We start from the raw sequence: 24,133 nt of genomic DNA, 5'->3' as shown, positions 1-24,133 counted from the left end.
CATCTCACTGTGCAGCTCTGTTCTGGTTTCCTAACTGTTGCACCGCACCTTCATCCTCTGATACTGAATTCAGTCAATCTTTTGCAATATCAGTATAAAATTGTCATGTTATGAGAATATTCAAACAAATAGTGCTGCCTAAGGCTCACAACACAAAGAGCATTAAACACACTCACCACCTGCTGCTGTGACATCTTGTCCGTTTGTCTTAGAAGAGCAGATTAAAGAGATATTTATCCACTGGATCCACTGTTAATGTGCTGATTGTAGCATATCTCTGACTTACTTCTTCATCAGTAAATACAGGCTAAAAATTCACCCAGCTCATGCAGTCGCCCCGTGTAGCCGCAATTAGTAACGATGAAGCAGCAAGTGTATATGTATGAGGAAGTGTGCGTATTGAAACGTGTAGTTGATGGACTTCAGTCTCAGGCTGGGATTTCCTCTTTCAATGTTAAACCAAAGTACAGTGACGCAGATACCACAATGTGGGTGTGGGTATGTGTGTGTCTCTGCATGTGTGTGTCTGTGTATCGGTGTATTGTGTAGTGAAACCAGTTCATCTACTTTTGAAACCAGTTAAACCATATATTACTTGGGAGTTTTATGACCGTTTATATTGTTTATATTCACACTACAAGCCTGAGTCTGTCTGAGTCAGCCAGTTATTTTAGATATACAGTGTAAATGCACACACACACACACACACACTATTGTCAACACTTTGTTGTTCTGGATAACTTCATTCATTCCGATCCACTTTGCTTTGTCATTTTTTGATAGCATCTGGCTGCTGTCAGAATACCTGCAAATGTTTCACAATAAAAGACCTGAAAACATATGAAGGGTTTCCACTGAGCATCCACTGAAAAGCTAGAGGGCTTTTAATTTAAAACTTTTACAGGAAGCATTCAGTTTGTTATTAACAGTGTAATATAGTAACTTAAACAGGACAAACGGGAGCAGATCAAAATGAAGTGTCCCACCAAAATATGACCAATTATACTCAGACAGGGAGAATGAGAAATAAAGGCCTGGTACTAATGAACACTTCTAACCTTCTGCAGTTGAGGTAACTTAAGGTCACTATTTGAAGAAGTACAATAGCTTCTCTTCACCTGTCTCTCTTTAGTCTCACAAAGTCAGACCTATCTCCAGAGTGCTGTGTCAGAGCTGGAGACTGTCTGGCTGCACCCATTATTGTTCTGCTCTAGAACTAAAATCACTGTGGCTTGTTTGCATGTCAGTCACAATCATCTTGGGCGGCGCTGAGCCCAGGCTGTTGTTGTTTGTTGTTGTTGTTTCCTGTTGCAAAGGAGATTTTGCAAAACAGTAACAGGCAGGGGAAGGAAAGCGGGGAAATTGGCGCCCAGTGGCAAGTTTTATACTCATAGCCTACATCTGGTGAGTCAGGCTACTGAACTAAACACCATGACACCAAAGCATCTGAGAAACCTGGGGTAACTATTAGTAACTAACTAAAGTTATGCATAATTGAGGGCATGGCTGCTTTGAGTGACAGGTGAGTGAGTGTATGTTTGCCACAAAGCACCAAGCACCAAAGTCTGGGCTTCACACACACCCCACCTCTTTGCCCATTTTTGGATACGCCAGGAGTTTGGTGGAGTCGGGCACTGCCAAGATGGCAACGGTGGAGCAGCTCACTCTGAGCTATAAAACCACTCCTCAGAAACCGGTGGGTGACGTCACAGAGGCTACGCCCATCTTTATTTCTTTATTTACAGTCTGTGGTTTTTTGAAAATGTTTGGTCTGGGAAGTTTCAACAGTTTATTGAGGTCCCTTATTTTAAATGAAGTTGAATCTGATATTTTCGAAAATAACGTTTTCTGTGTTCCATGAGCCAGTACCAGGTCCAGATAAGACAGACAGAGAAGATGATTGGCCAGATGTTGTGATAAAGTCATTTATCACTAAAAGAGGCCAATGAACAAAAAAGAAATTGGACCACGTTTGAAAGTGGAAGTAACAGGAGCAAAGAGCAAAAATCCTCCAAGACAGGAAGAAAGACAGAACAGATCCTCCTCGCTGAAATTTACCCAAAGTTTAATTTTGGGGAAGACCCTGTCATGTTTCAACTCCATCCACAAAGCCAGGTCCATAAAGACATGCTTTTCCCAGTGTGATGTGGAAGAACTCAACCCCATTAAACCCCTTTAGGATGAACCAGAACGACTGTAACCAGGCTCCACCTCCAACATCAGAGGTGGACTGACAGGACAGTTTTTCACACCTGTGAGAAAGAGGAATTGAAGTGTAGGGAACCACACTGCAGAGTTCTCTGCTTTTGTTATGGACACGTTCCTTGTTTGCAGTTTTTAAATTTAGCAAAAATAGTTCTTGGACAGTTATTGGAGGGATTCTTTCCTTCTGTCCATCCTGCTTCAAAACTTACAAAATAGAGACTTTGCAAAGTTCAGATACGACAAAATAAATATTCTTACAGTGAAGATTTGAATGAAAACCTACAATAAATAATATTAATGCCTATTTTTTTAAACAGTAAATGTCTGTACTAGTGGGTGATCCGATGATCTTATATCATGGAGAATCTTACTTTGGCATATGATCTATGTTCCAGATGACTCATACAGATCGCATCATTAAAGGTGCTTTATTTAGATCTTTCATTTTAAAAGTTCAATAGCTGCTAACCAGCCCTTTGTTAACTGTTAAACAGCTCGCCCACTAACTGTAGCAGAAAGGGTGACTGGATGTGACACAGTTTGTAAACAGAAGAGCATTGTGGGTAAAGAGTAGCAGTGAGCAGATAAACATCCGATAGAAGCGTTAAAGCAGCGGAAAGATACAAATCACAACTTCCAGTCAGGACTTTCAGAATAAAATCAGAGTGGAAATAGGGTGCAGATCTGGATTCAGACTGTGGACTGATTCTTCCCAAAAAGATTGTCAAATGATCTTTTGGCCAGATCGCCCACCTCTACTTTGGGTCACGAACTGTTCCTTTCTTCTTCACACTTTCCTCTTTCCATCATTTTGATTTTTGTTTCATCAGCCCATAGAACTTTGTTTTAACCTGTCTGCTGTACGGGGGATAAAATGAGTTGAACAGTAAGCAAAGTGAAAATGCCTGACTACAGCCTATTGAATGAATGATCAAATCATCAGAGGCTCCAGGCTACAGGTGCTTATCAGTATTATGGTCCAGGAACAGGAACCAAGTACTGGTCCCATCTCGAGCTGTGATCACAGCATCATTCTTCCTTCAGCTTTCACATACAGCTGCAATGTTTTGGTCTCAACACACTTTCTTCAAGGGTCCACTTTCTGTCCATGAAGTGCATGTCTGTTGCTATCAGTAAGTGAGGCATATGTTATACCCCCCATCCCCCAACCTCTTAATTATTAACACTCTTTGTGCGTTATACTGCATAACTGACACAAGGTTTACTCATCTCTTTCTTCCTGTGAGAAACTTTTCTTCCTCTTCATGTCTTCAGAGTGTTTCTTATATCTTTTCTAGGTGGAGATGATAGTGTGATGATAAGGTCTCAGTAGTAGTGTAACACACAATTCACTACCTCTGGTTCAAGATCTGACTCTGCAGTCAGGTTAATTTTCTTAGATTAAATCATTTGGCACAGCAAAGGAGTTTATGCAAATCAAAAGCTGTTTTTCATCTGTAAAGAGGGTGTATGTGAGTATGGGCGCGTATCACACTGTTTACATGTCGCACATCTCGAACAGTGTGAAATGTGTGCAAATACTTGTAATGTGTGCAGCATGGTCAGAGACAATAGCAAAAACTGACCTTCTCAGGTTGGACAGAAGGTGTTGAGAAGATGAGTGTGGAGCTGCCGTCTCTGTGGCAGGAACAGTCAATGGTGTCGTTCTTCCTGAGCAGGTTTGGCAATCAGCTGTGTCGCTGGAGGTCTGTAAACCAGAGCCAGAGCAGAGAGGAGCTGGTGCAGAGCTGCTGGGCCCCGGGGCAAAGGAGGCAAGGCTGCAGGAGTTCAGAGATAGAGGCTTTTTTTTTTAAAGGATTCCTTTGTATGGGTGAAGAAAAGAACTGCTACACAGATTACAGTAAACTGTAGGTGCTCTGACTTGAGTGATGTTGCATTGGTTAGGAAAGAACAACATTTATGTGCAACAGTCAGTGCTGTAGACATACAGGGAGACTTCTTGGGGGATCTGCTCCACAGTGGAGGAATGCTCGTGCTTCTGCACTTAATCCAGGATTCACCTGCAGACCCTCGTACCTTTGGAACATATTTCCAGGGCTATCAGTGCAGAAGCAGGACAGATAACATGATGATGGCATGATGACGACTCTACCCATGATACCTGAACAACAGCGAAGTTAAAACAGAATTCTCTGCTAACTAGCGAACTAACTCTCTGCTAACCAGCGAACTAACTCTCTGCTAACTAGCGAACTAACTCTCTGCTAACCAGCGAACTAACTCTCTGCTAACCAACGAACGAACTCTCTGCTAACCAGCGAACTAACTCTCTGCTAACCAACGAGCTAACTCTCTGCTAACCAGCGAACTAACTCTCTGCTAACCAGCGAACTAACTCTCTGCTAACCAACGAGCTAACTCTCTGCTAACTAGCGAACTAACTCTCTGCTAACAAACGAGCTAACTCTCTGCTAACCAGCGAGCTAACTCTCTGCTAACCAGCGAGCTAACTCTCTGCTAACTAGCGAACTAACTCTCTGCTAACCAGCGAGCTAACTCTCTGCTAACCAACGAGCTAACTCTCTGCTAACTAACGAGCTAACTCTCTGCTAACCAACGAGCTAACTCTCTGCTAACTAACGAGCTAACTCTCTGCTAACCAACGAGCTAACTCTCTGCTAACCAACGAGCTAACTCTCTCTCTCTCTCTCCCTCTCTCTCTCTCTCTCTCTCTCTCCCTCTCTCTCTCCCTCTCTCTCTCTCTCTCTCTACACACACATCCTACGTACTGACCTATCCCAGAATGAAGCTGCTCTACTCCTGTAACAACATTCTGCCTTAAAATCCTCAGACTTACTGCAGATCCTGCTCAGAGAAGATAAATTAATGTAATTTGTTCACTTACTTGCCAATAACGCTCAGTTTCCACACACGTCTGCGCATGCGTACGATGCGTACAATATCATAACTGATCTCAGAACAGCACGGTGCCTGGAAGTCAAGCTGGTTTTCAGAGACAACACTGTGCTGCCACAACAAGAGGGAGGTCAATCACACCATGAATGCAAACAAGGAGCAGATCCTTCATGGACAGGGAGCTGTTCTGAGATCAGATGTAAGGAGAGATATCACTTACACAGCGCCGGGCCCCTGTCAGACAAACAGCACTGACACACAGAGGATGTGATGGTGGAAACATTTGGGATAATGTAAGAACACAACTCAACAACAGTTGTTTTTCGACATTTTAATGAGGAAAAGTTACAAATCATAACTTTAAGGCTTTAGAAAACTCAAATCTCAAGTATTCCTCTAAGAGAAAATGCAGCGAACAATTATCTTCAAGTGTTAGTTAAACATTCATAAACGTCACCAGGACCCACTGGCTGGATCAGATTTGATTGACAGCAGTCAAATAATCAACCAGCTCAATCCTGATTGGTGCATGAAAGTAAGTGACATCACAGTCCCTCACATTTCAAATCTGTGGAAAGAGAAAAAACAAAAACAAAGAGTAGTGTGTTCGTCTCAGGGCCTTTGAGTGATCCCCGTCTAGAGACTGGTGGAGCGTTTCCGTCTGGCCCTCAGGAGTCAGAATCAGAGTGGAGCTCCTCTGTTGTTGACATTAGCTCACACGAAGCCCAGATACAGTCATGTGATGTTCCAGCAGTGGCTGTTTCTGAGGCTCTGGAGAGTCTGTTTCATATATATCTGCCTGTCCTGCTGCGTCGCTGCAAAACAGGGCCAAGTGTTGAACACTGGGGCCCTCTGCTGGAAAACATTATCACATTTTACTGTGTAACTGACATTAATTTGCTGACTTGTCACTTTCATTTATTTGTTTTAGTTTTACACGACAATTACAATGTCTCACTCACACACACAAACACACACATGGTTTCTCTCCTCTTACTTGACAAAGATCCTCTTCTCAGGACTGTGTGGGTGTCGAGACTCTGACTGACTGACAGCTCTCTGGCTCTTCTTTTGCACCACTTTTATACCAGATTTATTAGATCATAACAGATATAAATGAGATATGTCCAAGATGGATATTAGATTCATTCCAGACTCCAGCAGAACTCTGTTTATTTAGAATATTTCACATGGGGTGGAGAGGTTTTGGCAGCAGGTGGGGTGAATGAGGGCCCCAAACCAAAAACACAAACTGCAACCGCAGGTATATAACAACAGAAAATAGCCAGTCACTAGAAACATGTTATTTAGTGAAGTGGTACGTTGCTGCACTGGAATTTAGAGGAACAGAGAGCATGAGGGTCACCTGGGACCGGACTGCTTCATCTAAACATCCCCTTAATGTTTAAAGTCTCAGAGACTGTATCAATCACTCTGAGACCAAACATAATGTGCCAATACAAGGAGCCATCAGGGGCCCCCTTTCCCCTGTGAGGGCCCCAAACATTTGCTTGGTTTGCCTCTGTCTATTATTTATTTACTAAAATGTCCATTTGATATTTTATCTGGAGCCGAGATGACATGTCAGTGCTTATATTCTTAACTTTAACGACCTGCACTTCGTGAGGTTGTTCAGCCTCCTCATCTGAACCGCCTTCAGAGCCCAGGAGAAGCAGGAGTCCTGCTCCAGCTCAGCAAATCCTGATCTCATTCAGGTTTTTTCTGTTCACTGCACTTTGAAGTTAATTGATAAATAAAAACTATTCATTGCTTTATTTTTTAAAGCATCTTCACTTTGTTTTTAGTGATTTTTTTGCACAATATTGTAGATATATTAAACATCATATATAAATGACTGACTCACATGACTGTAACAATAACCTTGACTGTGTGAAATTGTCACTTTATATTTTTCCTGAATGAACCAAGATGAACCTAGAAAATGAGAAAACAGGAAGAAATGAAGAAGGAAGAGGAAGTGAAGAGGAAGATGAAAAGTTTACTATCAAATCAGCTGACCAATCACTGACCAGCTTCACAACGATGGGGTTTTACCATTCAGGCGAACACTCCTCTCTCCTCAGAGACACAGGCTGCACTTACTTGGATTGTTTTTTTTAAACCAACTTTATTTAGAACCAATGGATGATATAAATACTCCTGTCCTAACCACAAAAACAAAACTAAAATAATCAAAAAAGAGAAGGAACTGAGTAGGGACCAGAATAAATTAGGCCTATATTCAGACACAAGCAGGTTATATTGAGTTTTACCCTTTTTTTTTCTTTTTTAATAAATTCGTTAAGTAGAGAAAATTGATTTTTTTTTTTTGTGCAGTGAGAGGTTTGAAACAACATTTACATATAGATTGTTATGATGATGATAATGAAGATGAAACTTCTTCTTCATGAGGACTCCTAACAGCCAATCATATGAGAATTTCCACAAGTTTTGGATCATGTCACAAACATAAAACAGCTGCTCTGTTGTTTCTACATTTACTTGGATCAGCTGTGCTGAAACTACTGTTGTGCATCACTTTAAATGTTGCTGCAGCAAGGAATTGTGGGATGGCATTTTCTCCTTTCCTTAGGTAAAGGAAAGTCCAGTGCTCCTCCATCCTCGAGGACGGCAGGAGGCTGCCTATGTTGCTCCCTCCAACATTTTCATTGTATTGGTTGTAATGAACATTTCAGTCACTAGGGGGCACTATCAGGAGATAAACTCTCTGTTGGAGGTGATTGTACAGATGTTACAAACACTGAAGATATAAAAACAGAACATGCAGTGAAACTGACCCATGTGGAGATAGACGGGCAGAAATCCAGACGACATGATTATGTCAGTGTGATATCTTCAGACGGAGGTGTTCCTGCCTGTCACTCGTCCTGTACGCTCAGATGTGATAATGCTCACACTGGATCAGGACGTCACTCAGAGCCACACAGTCTGGATGTGTTGGAGAAATGGGTCACAGACAAGCACTAATCACAAAGTCCTTGTCCCACAAGGTGGAGTTTCATCGTGTCTCTGGTCCAAAAGCACGGCACTGAGCACATCAGAGATAAATCATTTACATAACGCCTGCTGAAGTTCACCCCCCTGACAGCTCCTGTATGAGCAGAGCAGAGAGTATCACAGTATAGATACTCCAGTACAAGTAAAAAGTTGTTCAGTAAAATTTTTACTTGAGTTAAAATACTGCAGTACTTGCTTTTGAAAATACTTAAGTATTCAAAAGTATATTTCCTATGTCAACATATTTACAGAACCTAATGACTCTGAAACATCTCCTGACTGACTGACTGTGGAACCTGTACAATAAAAAGCTTGTAGAATATGATGCAAACACTGTAGAAATGGACATAAAACACAACTGAATCAACAAAAAGAGTTTTTTTCTTTTTCTTTTGTAGACTGTGTTGAAGTTTGCTCGGGGTAGAGATCTTTCTTTGTGTCTAAAATTTCAGACATGAGGCAGCAGTGCTCTGGTCGAGAATCCTCTGCCTCACCTTTATCAAACGTAGCATCTGTTCAAAAACGCAGACAAAAACACAACATGACTGTAGGAGTTAGCTGTGATCGCTTTTTTAGTCTTTAACCTGCATCTGACAGAACAGATTCACTCGTAATCATTTGAAGTTCATTTGTGCTACACGTCCACAAAGAGCTCAAGGAATATTTTACACTTAAAGTCAGTTTTCATGCATATAACTACAGTGACTGTGTATAGATCCCGTCTTTGTGCCTAAACCTGACGCTGAAGATTAACACAACTTAAAAAAAAGCTTCAGGACAAGAATACTTAAATATCTTTGCAGGAGGCCGGTCAGCCACTTTTGGTAAAGATTTAAAGATTTTGAACTGTTGTGTCATTTCAATTTTATTTTACAGAGATGTCTGGAAGAAGTTATGAAAGCAACAGATAAGAGAAAGGTCAAAGACTAAGTGACTAAAAAAATGTTCATGAAGACGATCATCAGCTCTGCTCTTCACACTTGGTAATCATCTGTGTTTTTACATCCTCACTAATCTTAACAGTGTACCCAAACACTTATCACTATCAACTGTGCACTTGTTCTGTTATATTCACTTCAACACTGTCATTCTAGGTTTCCATCTGAGTGAACTGCAAATGAGATAAACACCTGGTGGAGCCCACAGAAGAGGCTGCTGCAACATGACATAACTGAGTGAATCTTTGAAGTCTACGACGTGCTGAGTGCATTTCCTTCCTCATAAAACATTTGCACAGCTGACTCCTTCAGTATTTTTAATCCTGCATTACATCCATGTTTATCAGCTTGTCCTCCTCTTCTTCTTCTTCTCTGCCTTTGCTGGTGCACTGCAGTCTATCTTAGTGTGTTATGAAATCTGATAAACCGGCCTCCACCTTGTAATTTCTGACAGCGACAGTATCTCCCTCAGACACGTCAAAACACTGATGGCAGGAGGCTGCAAATCCACCACTGCTGACAGTTACATCCAAATAACATCCTTCACACTATCTTAACACTTATTCAATCCACTCACCTCATTATAAAACAGCTTTGCACTGTTTTTTTTTCGTATCTGGTTCCACTTGATAACAAAGTGCTACAAATAAAATATGTTACACAACAAAAGAAGCTAATTTAGGCAGTTAATCTGGTTTGAGTTTAAGGTTAGCTCTGAAGCCAACCACCTTGGCAAAGATGCTCTATAACTAAGATGATTCATTACTAGGTGGCATGAAATGGTGAACACTGCCTATCTCTGAAGTGTGCGTGGTCAGCTGGTATGAAATGTGACAGCAGCAGGACAGAAGATACAGTACAAATTTGTGAATTTGTCGTTCATTTTTATCTTAATAAGTGCTCAACCCAGTGCATGTTCATAGCAGTCTAATGATATTCTCTATTTTTCCCTCCAAAAACAATAAAATAATAACAATAATATTATTGATAAGCGAAGAAACACAAGTTTTATGTCATTTTTAACTTTTAATTCCTGGTTTCGCCTATAAATAAATAAATCTGAGCATCTAAACAGAGAGTGAGACACACACACACACACACACACACACACACACACACACACACACACACACACACACAGTCAGGCAGGAGAGAAGCTCTTCCTTGCAAGTCATCAAGGCGATGGTCCTTAAACTTCTTTGCATAAGAAATGACGACCTGCTGATCCAAAAAAACACAAAAAGCTCCATGTTATAAATTCATGAGGATTTTATAAAGATCAGCTCTACAGGTGATTAAAAAAGATCTGCCACCTTGTCTAGTTTCACCCAGACACTCTGAAAAAGACTCTGTAGGAAGTGGAAGACGTGTGGTCTCCTCCGGTCTGTGAACATAGTGTGAGCGTTGCTGCCCTCCAGGGAGCTGAAGCTCCACTGCACCAGGACGCCAGCAGAAAATGTCTGCTCCTTTGGACAGAGACGCCTTCTGAACTAGTGTGTGTCTGGCTGCCTGAACTGGACCTTCAGTGCAGACACTGGCCTGTGTTGACGGCAACAAAGCTGAGCAGGTGGTTGGTGGTTGGAGGCCAGTTTGTGCCGCTGGCTGAATCAAGCATGAACACAGCAGATAGGGAATCTCAGTCCAGCACCACAGACGGGACAGAGCGGGACGGCGTTCACCGTCGTCTCACTGTGAGGAACAAAATGTGATACCTTCAGACTGGATTTTTCTTCCTGTTCAGCACTGTTGTTGTCAAGTGTGAAAATGCTGCCGATAGTGTTTTATTAAAAGTGGGATCTGGTTTGTGTATCTAGGCATTAATATCACCAGAAACCTAGAGCTTCTTTTTAAGCTCAGCTGTTTGGATTTGACAGTAGTTAGTGCTGTCACCTCACAGAAGGAAGGTTCTGGGTCTGAAGCCCGGGCCCTGGGGCCTTTCTGTGTGGAGTTTGCAGTTTTATTCCGGCTTCCTCCACAGTCCAGGGACATGTACACTAGGTTAAGTGGTGACTCTAAACTGCCCAGGGCTGTGAACGTGAGTGTAAAAATGGTTGATTGTCTCTATATGTCAGCCCTGTGATAGACTGGTGTCCACACCCTGGCCCAATGTCAGCTGGGATTGCCACCCCCGATAAATGTACGGATAAATGGTATAGATAATGGATGAATGGATGATAAACTTAAAATGATGATAGATAAATGGAAACTCCTCCCTCTTTCTTTAATAGGACGTGTTAATATTTTCATGTTGGACCGATGATTTACGTCCCCGACAACCTCTGTCGTCTCATTCACACACTTGTTAGCAACTGTCTTTTTTAACAGATGCAAAAGCTCCAAGAAATCAGGACTGAGGGATTTACTGACGGACCTTATTTCAGCCATCTATCCAAAAACCCAGAGACTTCAGGACGAGGGAACAGGAAGTGCTAAAATGCAACTAATTTCTGGGTTTTAGGACTCATTCCTGTGGGACTGTTACATCACATAGAAATCTGTCATCTCTAGCTGCCAGTTAAAAAGCTACAGTTGAGCTTTTCCACTGCAGAGCTTCTAAACTGGCTCTGATGACCCTCTTACTGTAAAAATAACATTAGCTTAGTTAGCAAGGCCACCAACGATGCCTCAGTTGTTTATGTTTTCTCCACCTACCTCATTTGCATATTGTGATCACATCACAGCAGCTTGTTGTCGTGTTTGCAGCTGCTCTGCTGCAGATGCAAATCTGCTGATACATGAGCAGGACAAGGAGCATCCAGACCCTGCAGCAGCCTTGACGGAGGACACAGCCTCCCTGTGCTCCCGCGTCAGAGGCAGGTGGATCTGTTGACAGACCATGGAAATAACTTTGGGAACAGAAAAAAGCAGGATCCATTATGTGCCACTGTGTGAATACACTGCAATAAATGTCTCTGAAGTATTATTTTATATTTCTAAAAGTTACTCACATCAGTAAGTAGCATAAAATACAGCATAGTGTAAGTGCTGCACCAAGCATGACAAGAGATCCTACTGACCCCCACCCCTACCCCCACCGCCACCAAACCACAGCTTTCTTCTTTGATTGATCACCTGAGAAGCACTTTGAACTCCACTAACCTGTATGAAGAGTGCAGTGAAAACTCCCTGTCATAATGCCACTACTAGCAATGGTAATGGTATAAAACAAGACAAGCTAAATACTTTTCATGCAATATATTATTATTACATCAGTTCACCAGGAGCCCACAGCTACTTTTCCCATTGCCTGCTACATAGAGGTGGCAGATCAGAAAACACTCGTGAATTTTTATTATTAGTCATTTGTAACAGTTTTGGAAGGTAAGAAATGATGTTTCCTGATTTCAGAGTGAACGCATTATTTATAATGATGGACTTGCTCATTGGTCACAATGTGAGACAGTGGAACTGTAACAGAAAAGAATGAAAGCAGCTGCAGTGTTGTCTGCAACACTCATGTCATTTGAAGTTTGAATCTGTACATCTCCATATGAGACGCACTGGAAACAACTGAAAACCAAAAAAGGCCATTATACTGAAAATCAACTGTTCCTGAAGAAAGTTACAGCGTTCCTTCAACACAGACTTGTTAATCTTGTCAAAAATATAATCTGTGCAACAAGTTACATTTGCCCTTTCAGTCTGACAACAATAGCTCACTCATGGCCATGAGAAGCAAATGTGAGTGGGGGCTTTATTAGAGCAGCTCCGTATGGGAAGAGATGGGAGTGAATACCACTATCTGACTGTGACGCAAGCAGCTGCAAGGAGAAAGCTCTCCCCTACTTCCTTATCAAGGCGTCTGTGAACAGCTGTTACTATGTTGTGGGTCAAAAGGCCAGAAACACCTTCCTGCCTGAGAAGAGCTTGACCAGCCCACATTAAGACCTTTTGATTTCTCTACCATGAAATTTTTATAGTATCATCAAGTTTTACACGTCAGCACAACCTCAGCTAATTATGTCTGTCACTCGGCACAGGCTTCTACCATAATGGATACAAAACAAACAAATCAACAAACAAAAAACTGACCTTTTTGTTTTTACCAGGAGAGATGACACAGTGCAGTACATGCAGGTGAAAACAACCTTCCAGAATTTCCTGCACTGAAGGAGAAACCATGTTTTTGGTCCAAAAAGCCTCCAAAAAGAAAGAGATGGGACCAGAGCACATGTGGACTGACCATGGGGACCACCGGCTCAAATCCCGGTCGGCCGGTGGACTGTCAAAACTTCCAGAAAGTTTTTACAGGCTCCATCAGTGTCATTTGTGCGGCCGGTCCCAGCGGATCAGTCCAAGGCTGAATTTCTTTCCCAGTCTGACCGTGGAGTCAGCCCTGGTCTGTCTTTGCTGAGATGGAGAACTTGAGGAGCTGGACTCAGAACTTCTGAACTGGTTTTCTTCTCCTCCATGTGTAAATAACTTGATGCTACCTAACGTTACATGTCTGTTTCATTACTGACGCAGAAGCTGCAGTAGCATGATAACGTCAGCTAACTTGCTGTTGCCTATATTATAAATATGTTCAGCAAATGTTGCTATCGCTAGCTAGCTAACTGTTGCTGTGGAGCGTAACAGCGATGCTAGCCTGGGCTAATGGTTGAGGTTAGATTGTTCTTTGTTGGCTCTTGTGTTCACAGAGAAAGGTCACTCAGTTGTGCGTCCTGTGTGTGTTTAGTGAAAGCTTTCAGAACGTGAGAACGTGAGCGGAGGCCTGAGATAGGGCCAACGAAGCGTTTGTGTAGGTCTGAGACGCTGGTGGTCGACTGCAACATCTAGTGACGCTGACAATCGCTTACAGAACCTTTAACAACTTTTTATATCGGTAAAAGTGTTATTTCTGCAAGTGGTGCAGTCAGGAGGGTTTCTGAGTTCATAATGAAAGGCTGTTGTGATGATACTGTACTGTTTATTGAGCTCACTATTATTGTTGACTTGATGTAATTTAATATGAAATCTCTGTGGTGTGACCGCTAACCAACAGTTAGCTGAATTATTTTCTTCTGTGTTGTAGCAGTTTCAGGAGCTCATTCCTACAGAGCTGTCTGAGAGAAACCTAACATGAATCTGTTATTATCAGAGCAAACCAGCTGATTGGCGCCATAAACAGTGACGATTGTGCCTGATTTATCACACAAGAGAGATTACACAACTGCTTAATATAGGTGGGGTTTTTTTTATTCCCCCAGGAATTGTGATTTTTTGTAATTAAATAACATAATTTAACCGGACCCAAGCAACAGGAAGAAGTTAACAGCGTTTATTTGCAAACAGTCAATAAGGTGGTGCAGGGTCAAATACTGAGAGAAGTCCTAATATCTAATTGTGGCAGAGGGTGAGGGAGTTTTCAGAGTCCGGCTGTGAATCCAGGTGGTGTCCTGGGCAGGTGAGACAGCAGTGAAGATGTATGTGCAAGCAGGAAACTGGGGGACGGCGTGTCGGAGGAAGACCATGCAGACCAGGAGCAGCGAGGTGGGTGAGTGCGGACCTGAAGCAGATGCAGAGTAAAATTAACACTGAGGAAAATCACAGACAAAAAAAGAAATTAGACACAAGAGGTTGAGATTAATACTACAAACGTAGCAGAGACGACAATCTGGTGAGGAGTGGTGAGAAGGTCCAGGGTAAATGTACAGGGAGGCTTGATTAGAGATGAGCAGCAGGTGAGTACAAACAGCAGGTGTATGACATAAAGTAAATCTGGGTGGAGTAGGCTGGTTGCTAGGAAACCGAGTCTACCACAGCATGCTCTGAAACACACACACACACACACACACACACACACACACAAGAAAGACAAGGGAGGAGGAAACAACTGTCCCTCTAAACATCTTCTTTTTTCTGTCACTGCAATGAACTTAGACCAACTTCTCTTTGCTTTGCGCAGGTGTTAATCAGTCAATACAGATGAGCTCCGACTGGGTGAGAGAGGACAACATGGCAGACTCGTCTCCACTGAAGTCACAGGTCTAAAGGCAGATGTGTGGTTGTATTTCAGATTTAAAAACTATGAAGACAGTGGAGAGCTGGAAAAAATCAAAGCCATGTGCAAGATGTGAAGCAGTTTACCTGTTCCTGCATGGTGTAGCTGATGCACCAGCAATACACATCACTGACCTACCCATCATTTCCTGATGCTGTGAGACTGAGCTGTTTGTCAGGTTAAATAAAAAGTGCGTTAATGTAACTGCTTTGGGTCCATTCATACTGGAAAGGGTCTGTAAATGACAGTTACCACAGTGTTTACTTGGTCCATTCTTAACTTTTTGTGTTTACATTTCTCATTTCCTCACAAAGCAGGTGGTTTTCCTTGCAACACAATCATTTCATAGTTTATTTCCAACTCATCCAGCTCCACAAGTGAAGACGTCCAGATACTCTACCTGGCCACGAAAAAAGACAACAACTTCCTCTACAACAACCCCCCCCCCCCTCCAGAAGTATAGAGGAGTCCTTTGTTTTATCAGCTGCTGCACACAGAGGGATGAGATGGCCTTCACAGCTCTTGGAAAGAGAAGATAACTTCAGCCATGTCAAAGTAAAATGATTCAGCTGTTTATGATCGCACTGTACGTCAAAACAAAAGGTCAAGTTGTGTTAAATATTATATTGTTAGAAGATGTTTTGCAATTCAAAACAACTGCCAGTGCAACGTGAAAAACAGGAAGAACGGCTCAAACCTGAAAAGACTGTCTCAGTTTTCTCCTGCAGCAGCTTCAAGTCAAGACGTAACAATAAGAATCCATCACAAACAATGATGAAGGTTTGATATTTATTACAGTCATAGTGAAATAAATAATGAATGCATTCAAAATCTTTTATATTAAACACAAAATTTGAAACAATAAACAACATACTAGATAATCTCAGACATAGGAAACATAAAAAAATCTTTACAAGTGAAGTAGAAATGAGAAGTTCAGTCAGACCCACTCAATAAGCTCAGTACATTCTGCTCTGCTAATGTCTGAATCCACAACTCAGGGTAAAGCTCCACACTGTCCTTCAGTCGAAGTGATAGAAAAAGGATCAATGCAGATGAACAGATGCAGTGAACTGTCTTCAAACAGACTTTGCACAAACTTTAAATATTAAAAAAAACGTATGTGTAAAACAAACTAACGAGAAAATATCATTAGCTTCAGTGGCTAACAAGCTAACACTTCAGTGATGTGATAATTAGCTGTTAAAAACAGTATCTAAATGAAGCATGTGTAAGTAGGTACAGCTCAGCTGATCTGAGCCGTGTACTGCAGCTCTTTAACACTGCAACATTACATGGAAAAGCCACAGTCCACTTCCTGCCCATTTAGCAGCTAAAAAAGAGGAAATATAGGAGGTAAATTTGTCTAGTGGAACAAACACAACTCCAAATGAATGTTAATGTTGTTACATGTCCGCTAAATATGCACATAAGTACTGATTCTGAACACATTCATGACACGTACATGATAATGTGTATTTTTTATATATAAATCACTACTGCTTTGAATAAAACTGGACAGACAAGGAAGCACCTCGCACCAAAAGATCCCGAGGGCCTGAAACGTTCAGGTTACTGGAAGAATCAAGGCACCAAGTTGCAGCAGTGGAAAAAGGCTGATAAAGAACCAGAGTGAAACCAGAACAACCAGGAAAACTTTGTGCACATTCACACTGGCATTTCTAATACAGCAAACTAATAAAAATCAATAGTATGTCGTGTGGTTCACTCCATTTGTGTAAACAGGATGGTAAACAATGTAATGTTGCGTGTTTAACATTAAACACCATTTCCCATCAGCCCAAAACCATTGTGGGTTAAACATCACCAGGTTGACAGATGAAAGCCAGTCAGAGCTATTAGATGGACCTGTAGTAAACACATTTAAAGCTCCACACAGTCTAAAGGCAGATGTCCATGTGTTTGTGATTATAAAGCAGGTCTAGGTTCTATATTAATACTGTGAAAGTATCAAAGCCTCAGTCCACAGAGAAATGCACACAGCCTGTATTCAGAAACTGAGCCTTAAAACCAGCCGTCAGGACTTCTGGAACTTTGTGATGTCACAACGATACCTTGGTCCTGCCTCAAGCCCTGCCCACAAGGACCCACCATCCAACTTCATTTTTTGTTGTTTTAATCTTCTTCTAAAATACAGGAAAGGTGTAAAAGATGGGACCTTTAAAGCTAAAAACGCAGTAAAGAGGGTATTAGAAAAGAGTGTGGGTGGGTATCATGGATAAGGAAGAGGAGCTGAGGACGTCCAATATGGCTGCCAGAGGGTACATTACGTCACATCTTTGTTTTCCCTCCAAATCTGTTGATAATCTGGTGCTTTGGGATGATTCGATTTTCCACCACTGTTATCCAGAGAATGTCTTTCAGTTCAGTCATCATCAGTCTTTCAAACTCGCTGGGTCCAATCCCGTAACTATAAATATTTAGCTGACCATGAGGTCAGAGGTCACGATTTGAACCTCATTGTTCTCTGAAGGGGGCTCCCAGAGGCTGAGGGGGGGCTGCTGGATGTGTTCACTCTGTTAATCCTCCTGTTTGACGATTTGCGTTTCCGCTGTCCTGAAGGCTGTGTTCTCCTCCTGTAAGCGTCCCTCTTCGGGCTGCTGGGAGCCCCCAGCTGCTCTGCAAGTCTCTTGTGAAATACTGTTTGGAACTGCTGGGCCTGCAACACAAAGATATAAACCAAAACAGGTTGATTCAAGGACCTGTGGCTTGGATGAGGCGGGTGACCTTGGCCCTGTGGGGGGCTTGCACTGGGATAAATCACTGATATCAACTTTGCTGTTTTTTTTTTTTTTTAACTTTCTCATTTAATATTGTGTTTCTCTGAGATAACTGATTAAAATCTACACCCAGTGGATGTTTTAGCAGAATTTCTCTCAGATTTTTGTGGTGGTTTTTGCCTCATGTTATCTGTGAAGCCTGCACTGTATTTAACTACAGCAGTGGAGCCTGACAACAAATTCTTAACTCTGCTTTAGTTGTCATTACATTGAGCTCTGCCCATGTGACGACAGGTGGTTGTAATTTAGGGGAGATTATAAACCTGGATGATTCATGCACACTCCTACGTTTTCATTTTACACCAGTGTTTTAAAATGAAACTGATCTGAGTGTTTTATCTCCGCATCAGAAATCATCTCTGTCCACAATACCACACCTGAAAATGCATATCACATGACCATTCACATACGGTGCCAACAGGAAGCAGATTGTCTACTCTGAGTTCATTAGTTGCAGAAAATCCTCTGAACGAGGAACAACAAAGACATTTGTAGAGTTAAAATGCAGAATTGAACTGAACAACAGCTGCTGCATAGACAATAAGGTCAATAACCGCTGTAATTCATTATCAATGTTGCTTTCCCAACTGGAAATCAAAGCTGATAAGATCCAATCAGGAGGTGAGGCAGGTGTCTGAGTCATTGTTTCCAAAGGTCTCTGTTTCTGTCTGTCCAGACGGCAACACAACCTGGAGTTTTCAAACAGGTCCAGCAGTGTTTCTGAAAGTCTCAGTTTACGGCCTCGAAAACTCTGGAGTCATGTGGACGGCAGGAGTGAACTTAACCAAAGAGATGAGTTTTAAAATGTAGTAGCGTGGATGTTTCCCTGGTCTGTGGATGTGCTGAAGACCATGAAATGTGTTTGACAGTAAGTGAAGAAGATCTACATATGCAACATACATTTTCTTGGAAGGGACATTTGCCATTACACGTCTGGGGCAATCCCAACCAAATGTCGCTCCCTCCCTCCCATTTCCCCTCCCCTGCTGGGCAGAGTCTCCTTATCATACTCCTTTGTTTACCCTCCCCGTCTCCGCTCCCCTGCTGACCGAGCCTTGATCATACTACCTGAGTGTCAAGCCTTTGTCCTTTTGTTTCTTTGTCTCTGACCTTGTCTGGGAGCCATCCCTGCCCCCCTACTGAGTTCACCCTCCTGTAAGACAGTTACCTGTTGCTCATGACTAACCAATACACATCCACTATACGATCCATTCATGAACTGTCTGCGACCACACCTGGGGACAGTGTATATCTGTTCCCTGGCCCTGCATTCTAGAGCAGTTCCTGATACCAGACCCACTCTGTGTCGGTAGGCTCACCATGACCTGGAACTCCAATAAACTTACACCACCACAGCAAACTTGGAACTAGACTCTGAGTTTTCTTTTCCTCAACATAAGTGAACACTGAGTTAGATCTTACCACGTCTAGCTGTGTGGTGGTGTGTGCAGCTGCTGTTGTTGTGGTTGGGTAAGCTGTGGTGCGCTGCTGGCTCTTTGGTTTGGCACAGTACATCTCCAGATGCTGAAGTTCACAGCCGGCTGGTCGGCAACACTGATCCACTATCCCCTTCCCTCTGGGCCGAGCACCGTACCCCGACCAGGAACCTTTACCTGCAGAGGTAAACAGGAAGCTCATGTCAAACCTTCCTTACTTTAAGAAAGAAAAAAAACAGCTCAGTTTTATTGTCGTCATGAGGTCAAACATCCAGTGTGTCTGACACATCTGGCCCATACTCGGGCCACACACTTGTGTTTCTTCTGGCCCGGTATAGTCCCGGTTCCACGGCCCAGGTCTGGCCCAAATACAGCCTGACAGTCAGATCTCCACATCTGGACCAATTCTGGCACATAAACATAAAATCTAGTATACGGGCCAGACTCGGGCTGTGGGAACGTGGTGTGAACAGGGCCAGAAGTTTAATTTAGTTATCTGGGAACCACACTGATGATTTAGCTGTTTCCTGGAGCCTTTCAAAGTAAAGGAACTAAAAATGAAATCTAGAAGTTGGTGCTGGAGCTGAGATCACTGGGTCACAAAAATCAAAAGGGTTCAACCTCTGCAGAGCGTGAATGTGATCAATAAATGTTATGACAATGCAGCCATTAAAAATATTATATATTATATCATCCTGTCATTCTCCAGGAGAGATGTTAATCTGATGACGGCATCAAAGGAAGGACATCAGGATCCTTCCTGTGGGGACCATGAAAATCCACAGACAGTCAAGACATTTTCTTCAGCCGCCAAATTTTATGTTGATGTGTCACCACTTTTACACAAGATTATTCTTCTACTGTATATTTTTCATACAGTAGTTTGCTACCACTTGTATTTTTAGCTACAGTGGCTGCAAAGCTGAAGGGAGAACAACATCTGTAAGAGACTCTTCATCCAGTTAATCTTCAACCGACCAGTGAAACATCTCAGCATCTACTGGATATATTAGTAATAACTTGTGAAGGCTGTCAAACATAATTTAGTTTCAGATCTGTGTGAAATGGGCCATAACCTCGTCTGTCCTGTGAACTGTCTGTCTGAGAGGCTCTCTGCTCCTCACTGATGCCTCTTTCTGCACCTTTCTCTGTTATTAATGTGAAAGCTGAACCGGTCTCAGATAACAAGTGTTTTAACAACAAAGCTATCACACACTGAGGCACAGTGTTCTGGTTGGTGCACGGCCATTTTGGTGGATTGCCACCACTCAGATAGCAGATGGAGAAGGTGGCCTTGGTCAGAACAGGGTAAAGGTAATCAGGTGAAAGGGCCTCTGGGTAATGCTCTGTGTGCAGTGGGAGAAATTATATTCTACTAATAATCATAATAATAATGAAAAGCTGCAAGACGCCTTACAGTGAGGGGTCTGCTGTGAAGTGTTTGGCCCCTCTTGTATCTTCTAATGATGAACCATTATTGTATAAAACCTTTATTATTTTACATTAAATGCTGAATTCGTCCCACTTGCAGCTGAGACCCACAGTGTGGAGCTGATCACCTGCTCAGAGGTAGATATTCACAGGGTGGAATAACCTTGATGTTGCCTCATGTTGGCTTGTTTTCATAGTAAGGTCCAATGTAATCTATGTACATATACTGAATTTCCATATAGGAAATATATGTACAAATAAAATAAAATCATATAAATTGGAATAACGCCATATATGTATTGTTACATAAATATATATCCATCCCAAAGCCTGTCAGTATATGTTAATATAATATACAGTAGGGTCTGAGGATATAAATATTCAAAATGTATGCAAATTAAGAAGAAAAACATATAAACATATTATTTTTTATCTATATTGTGTGAATCATATTTCATATATAAATTCTATATGTATATAAATTAAATATATATCATTAACATATAAGGTCACAACATGTTATATCATATCAAAATGCTTCATATAGATATTTTTAATATATGTACATATGTTGTGATATCCAGAGGAGGTATATATGTGATAATAATATATCCTCTTGTAAGTGACATATGGTAACATCACTTTTGATATAGTGTGATGTGATGTCATATATTACATTTATCTATGTTAAAAGTTTTACACACTTTAGATTGTACCTGCACCTCAACACTGAAGTGACAGAAACAGTCTGATGTGGATGAATCAGACACAGGGATGTGAATAACCAGGTCTCTTATGTTCCGTATCATATCCTGAATATTAATCGTAAATATGTTCATGATATCATAAAGTGAAGTTTAATGTTAATATTAATTATAAATGTCATAAAATCTTAGAAGGAAAAGATCACTCCCTCATCAGGAGCCAGTGGATGTCTCTGCATCCAGGTAAAATAAACAGGTGAAAAATGTATTGACAAAACTTTGAGAAGCTTTCTGAGGCATTTTGCATTTTTATGACAGTCCCTAAGTTCAGCTTGTTATGATGCATGGCATCAGCTCCAACATGGGATTATGTCCAAATTTGTTTATACCTGACTTACATTCACCTGCATCCCCGTTTCTCCTCCTGACTCATCCATTATAACAGTTTTATCTGGTGTGGAAGAAAAGTCTAAATCTCAGTGGCAGCTTCTTCAGAGACGTTTGACAAGTGTACAACATCAACTCAGACTCACCTAAATAGATTCCTCGATCCCCGCACACAAATATGAGGTCACTGAGGAGATCAGAGCCACAGCGGAGGCGGGCTGCCTCTGAGGAGAGCGGCCAGCCAGCCAGACACAAGGCCGAGAGCACACACATCTGAACACACAACACCTGAGGAGGAGACGACAAACTCTCAGTACACAACTGTAACACAAAACATCCAGCATACAAAAAGGTGGTGGTTTTTCTGTCCAAGCCTCCGATTAAAACACAGTTAAATTAATAAGATAAATGGCCTGGCTCCATTTGTTCAACGCCTTTGTTGCATGTCATTGTTTAAAAAAGGTAGAGAGGTGGTTGAAAGCTCTGGATAAAAGCTGGAAAAGAATTTTTTTTGTTAGTCCTTAAATGATCTATGAATTATTTGTTCAAAAAGATTTTAAAAGAATAATAATGTTGTATTTGCATTTTCCATGAGAAATATATCACATTATGACAATAAATAGATAAATTACAATAGTATCATATTTGTAATATATCTGTCGTATAATCTCCTCCTCCCCCATCAGCATATTAAGTGACTCAAGAGTCAAACCTCGGTTCATTTTGTATAAATTGGTTATAAAATAGTGACGTCCATCAGCAGTTCACAAAGTTAAAGTCATGTTATTCAACAGTTCAAAATTCAATCTGCCCACAAAGAGATGAGGTAAGTCTTTATTTCATGGCTCCATATTTCCCCCAATAATTTCCACGGATGTTTCCTGGTAATAACATGATAATATGATGGTTTATTAGTAATTATAGGCAAAATAATATCAATAACCAAATACTTTGGTTCAGTTTTTCATTACTCTGCCTGTAAAGCGTGTGACAGTGTCAATAAACTTGAACATTCGTTGTTTATTTGCTGTTGGAAACTGACCCTCCACATATGTTGAACTGTATTTTTGTACATTTCTTTTTTTTCTACTTTTTCTAATTTTGCATGTTTCGCTGACCTGCTGAGCTCCAGGAAAGAGAGGAAACTATTGAGGCCCTTTAATAAAGTGTTCGCAGTGAGAAGAGAAATCTTCACTAACTTCAGCTCTACGGAGAAGAAATACACAAGACATCTGCACCACATCAGCTGAGGATGAGTGCAGTGAAACCAGGTCTTACCTGCGGTCTGGCAGACGAGCGGCAGGAGGAGTGCATCCTGTCTGTGTGTCTGACTTCAGCAGAGCTGCAGTCTTATACCGAGGCGGCAGCAGGGGAGGACCACAGCTCCGAGGTTTCCTCCCTTCACTTCTCACACTGTTTCACACTCGTATCTCGTATCAGATGATTTAACAAACTGTCACTGTCACTGTTCTGCTGTGTTCTTGCTGTGTTTGTAACAGGATCTTCATTCACAAACATTATGTCCATTTTTTTCTGAATGGAACCAGTGTTCACTGGTGTGTACACCAGACCACGTACCTTCATGAAGGTTATAATGTTCAGTTTCTACCTAGAGCAGTGTTGATTTAAGTGCATGATCATTGTGGAGGATGTAGTTTGGTGCATTAAGTTATATGATGAGGTGTTTCTATTGTTTTTTATTTAAATGAGTTGGACAAAATAAAAAACCACAGACCTCCTCCTCCAGAATGACCGTGCAGCTGAATGTTAACGTGCGTCCCTGAGAGCTCAACACACTGCAAGTAGACAAAATAAAAGCAAATCCTCTTCATCAGTCTGATAACACGTGCACAGCATTTAGAAAGAAACCACTCAAAACACTTTTTTAACATTGTGATGTCATGATTCAGATACTGTGCATGATTGTTAGTAATTAGCAAAAGGCTAATGCTATGCTAACAGCAAATATCTGCAAAAATATCTGAATCATACAATCACAATGTTAACAAACACACACACAGAAACACACACTGTCTGATCGTCCAGTTTGCATATAAACAACAGAACATATGTTATAATGCTCTCTGTGGATTTCTCAGGCTCCTTCACCACAGAGCGCCCCCACCTGATGGGACGAGCGCTGCTCCTAATGGGCGTCAACTCTCATCTGATCCTCTGGGTCCTTTCATCTCCAACAGGCACCAGGTGATCGGAGCTCTGCTCCTCTGGAGCCCCACAGGGTTCAGGGATCTCACCTGTGCTCCTCACACTCGACACTGAACGCTGCAGCAGCTCACACCCAGAAACAGCCCCCATCATACTCCGACCACACAGTCACAGTGGACACGACCAA

The 24,133-nt window shown here is 41.7% G+C and overlaps 2 protein-coding genes and 1 long non-coding RNA gene across 4 annotated transcripts in view; all 3 read right to left on the bottom strand.

Annotated features, from left to right (window-relative positions):
- LOC139619992 (DENN domain-containing protein 2D-like) overlaps positions 1–401 on the bottom strand; it is a 31,500-nt gene extending 31,099 nt beyond the window's left edge. The window contains exon 1 of one of the 2 annotated variants that reach the window (XM_071475088.1): positions 177–401. In XM_071475088.1, coding sequence (XP_071331189.1) covers positions 177–194 — 18 coding nt within the window. In that variant the 5' untranslated portion in view covers positions 195–401. The remainder of the gene's footprint in view (positions 1–176) is intronic. The other variant, XM_071475089.1, reaches the window with a different exon arrangement.
- Positions 402–10,054: 9,653 nt separating this feature from the next.
- On the bottom strand, positions 10,055–13,856 carry LOC139619991 (uncharacterized). The gene is made up of 3 exons (XR_011690713.1): positions 13,071–13,856; positions 11,691–11,861; positions 10,055–10,727 (listed from the first exon to the last, which is right to left on the bottom strand). It is a non-coding gene; the product is annotated as an uncharacterized lncRNA (long non-coding RNA).
- A 2,032-nt stretch (positions 13,857–15,888) lies between these two features.
- Positions 15,889–23,208, bottom strand: igf3 (insulin-like growth factor 3). Its single transcript, XM_071475087.1, has 4 exons — positions 23,059–23,208; positions 21,927–22,068; positions 19,245–19,435; positions 15,889–17,701 (listed from the first exon to the last, which is right to left on the bottom strand). Exons 1-4 carry the CDS (start codon positions 23,092–23,094, stop codon positions 17,486–17,488), a joined length of 585 nt encoding a protein of 194 aa, XP_071331188.1. The 5' UTR covers positions 23,095–23,208; the 3' UTR covers positions 15,889–17,485.
- Positions 23,209–24,133: the final 925 nt, after the last annotated feature.

This window comes from Trachinotus anak, unplaced genomic scaffold (genome assembly GCF_046630095.1).
Source record: "Trachinotus anak isolate AG129_WGS33_773 ecotype Australia unplaced genomic scaffold, CSIRO_AGI_Tana_v1 ptg000004l, whole genome shotgun sequence".
Classification (NCBI taxonomy): Eukaryota; Metazoa; Chordata; class Actinopteri; order Carangiformes; family Carangidae; genus Trachinotus; species Trachinotus anak.
Note: the sequence above shows the minus strand (reverse complement) of the source record. Positions and strands in the feature narration are given on the sequence as shown.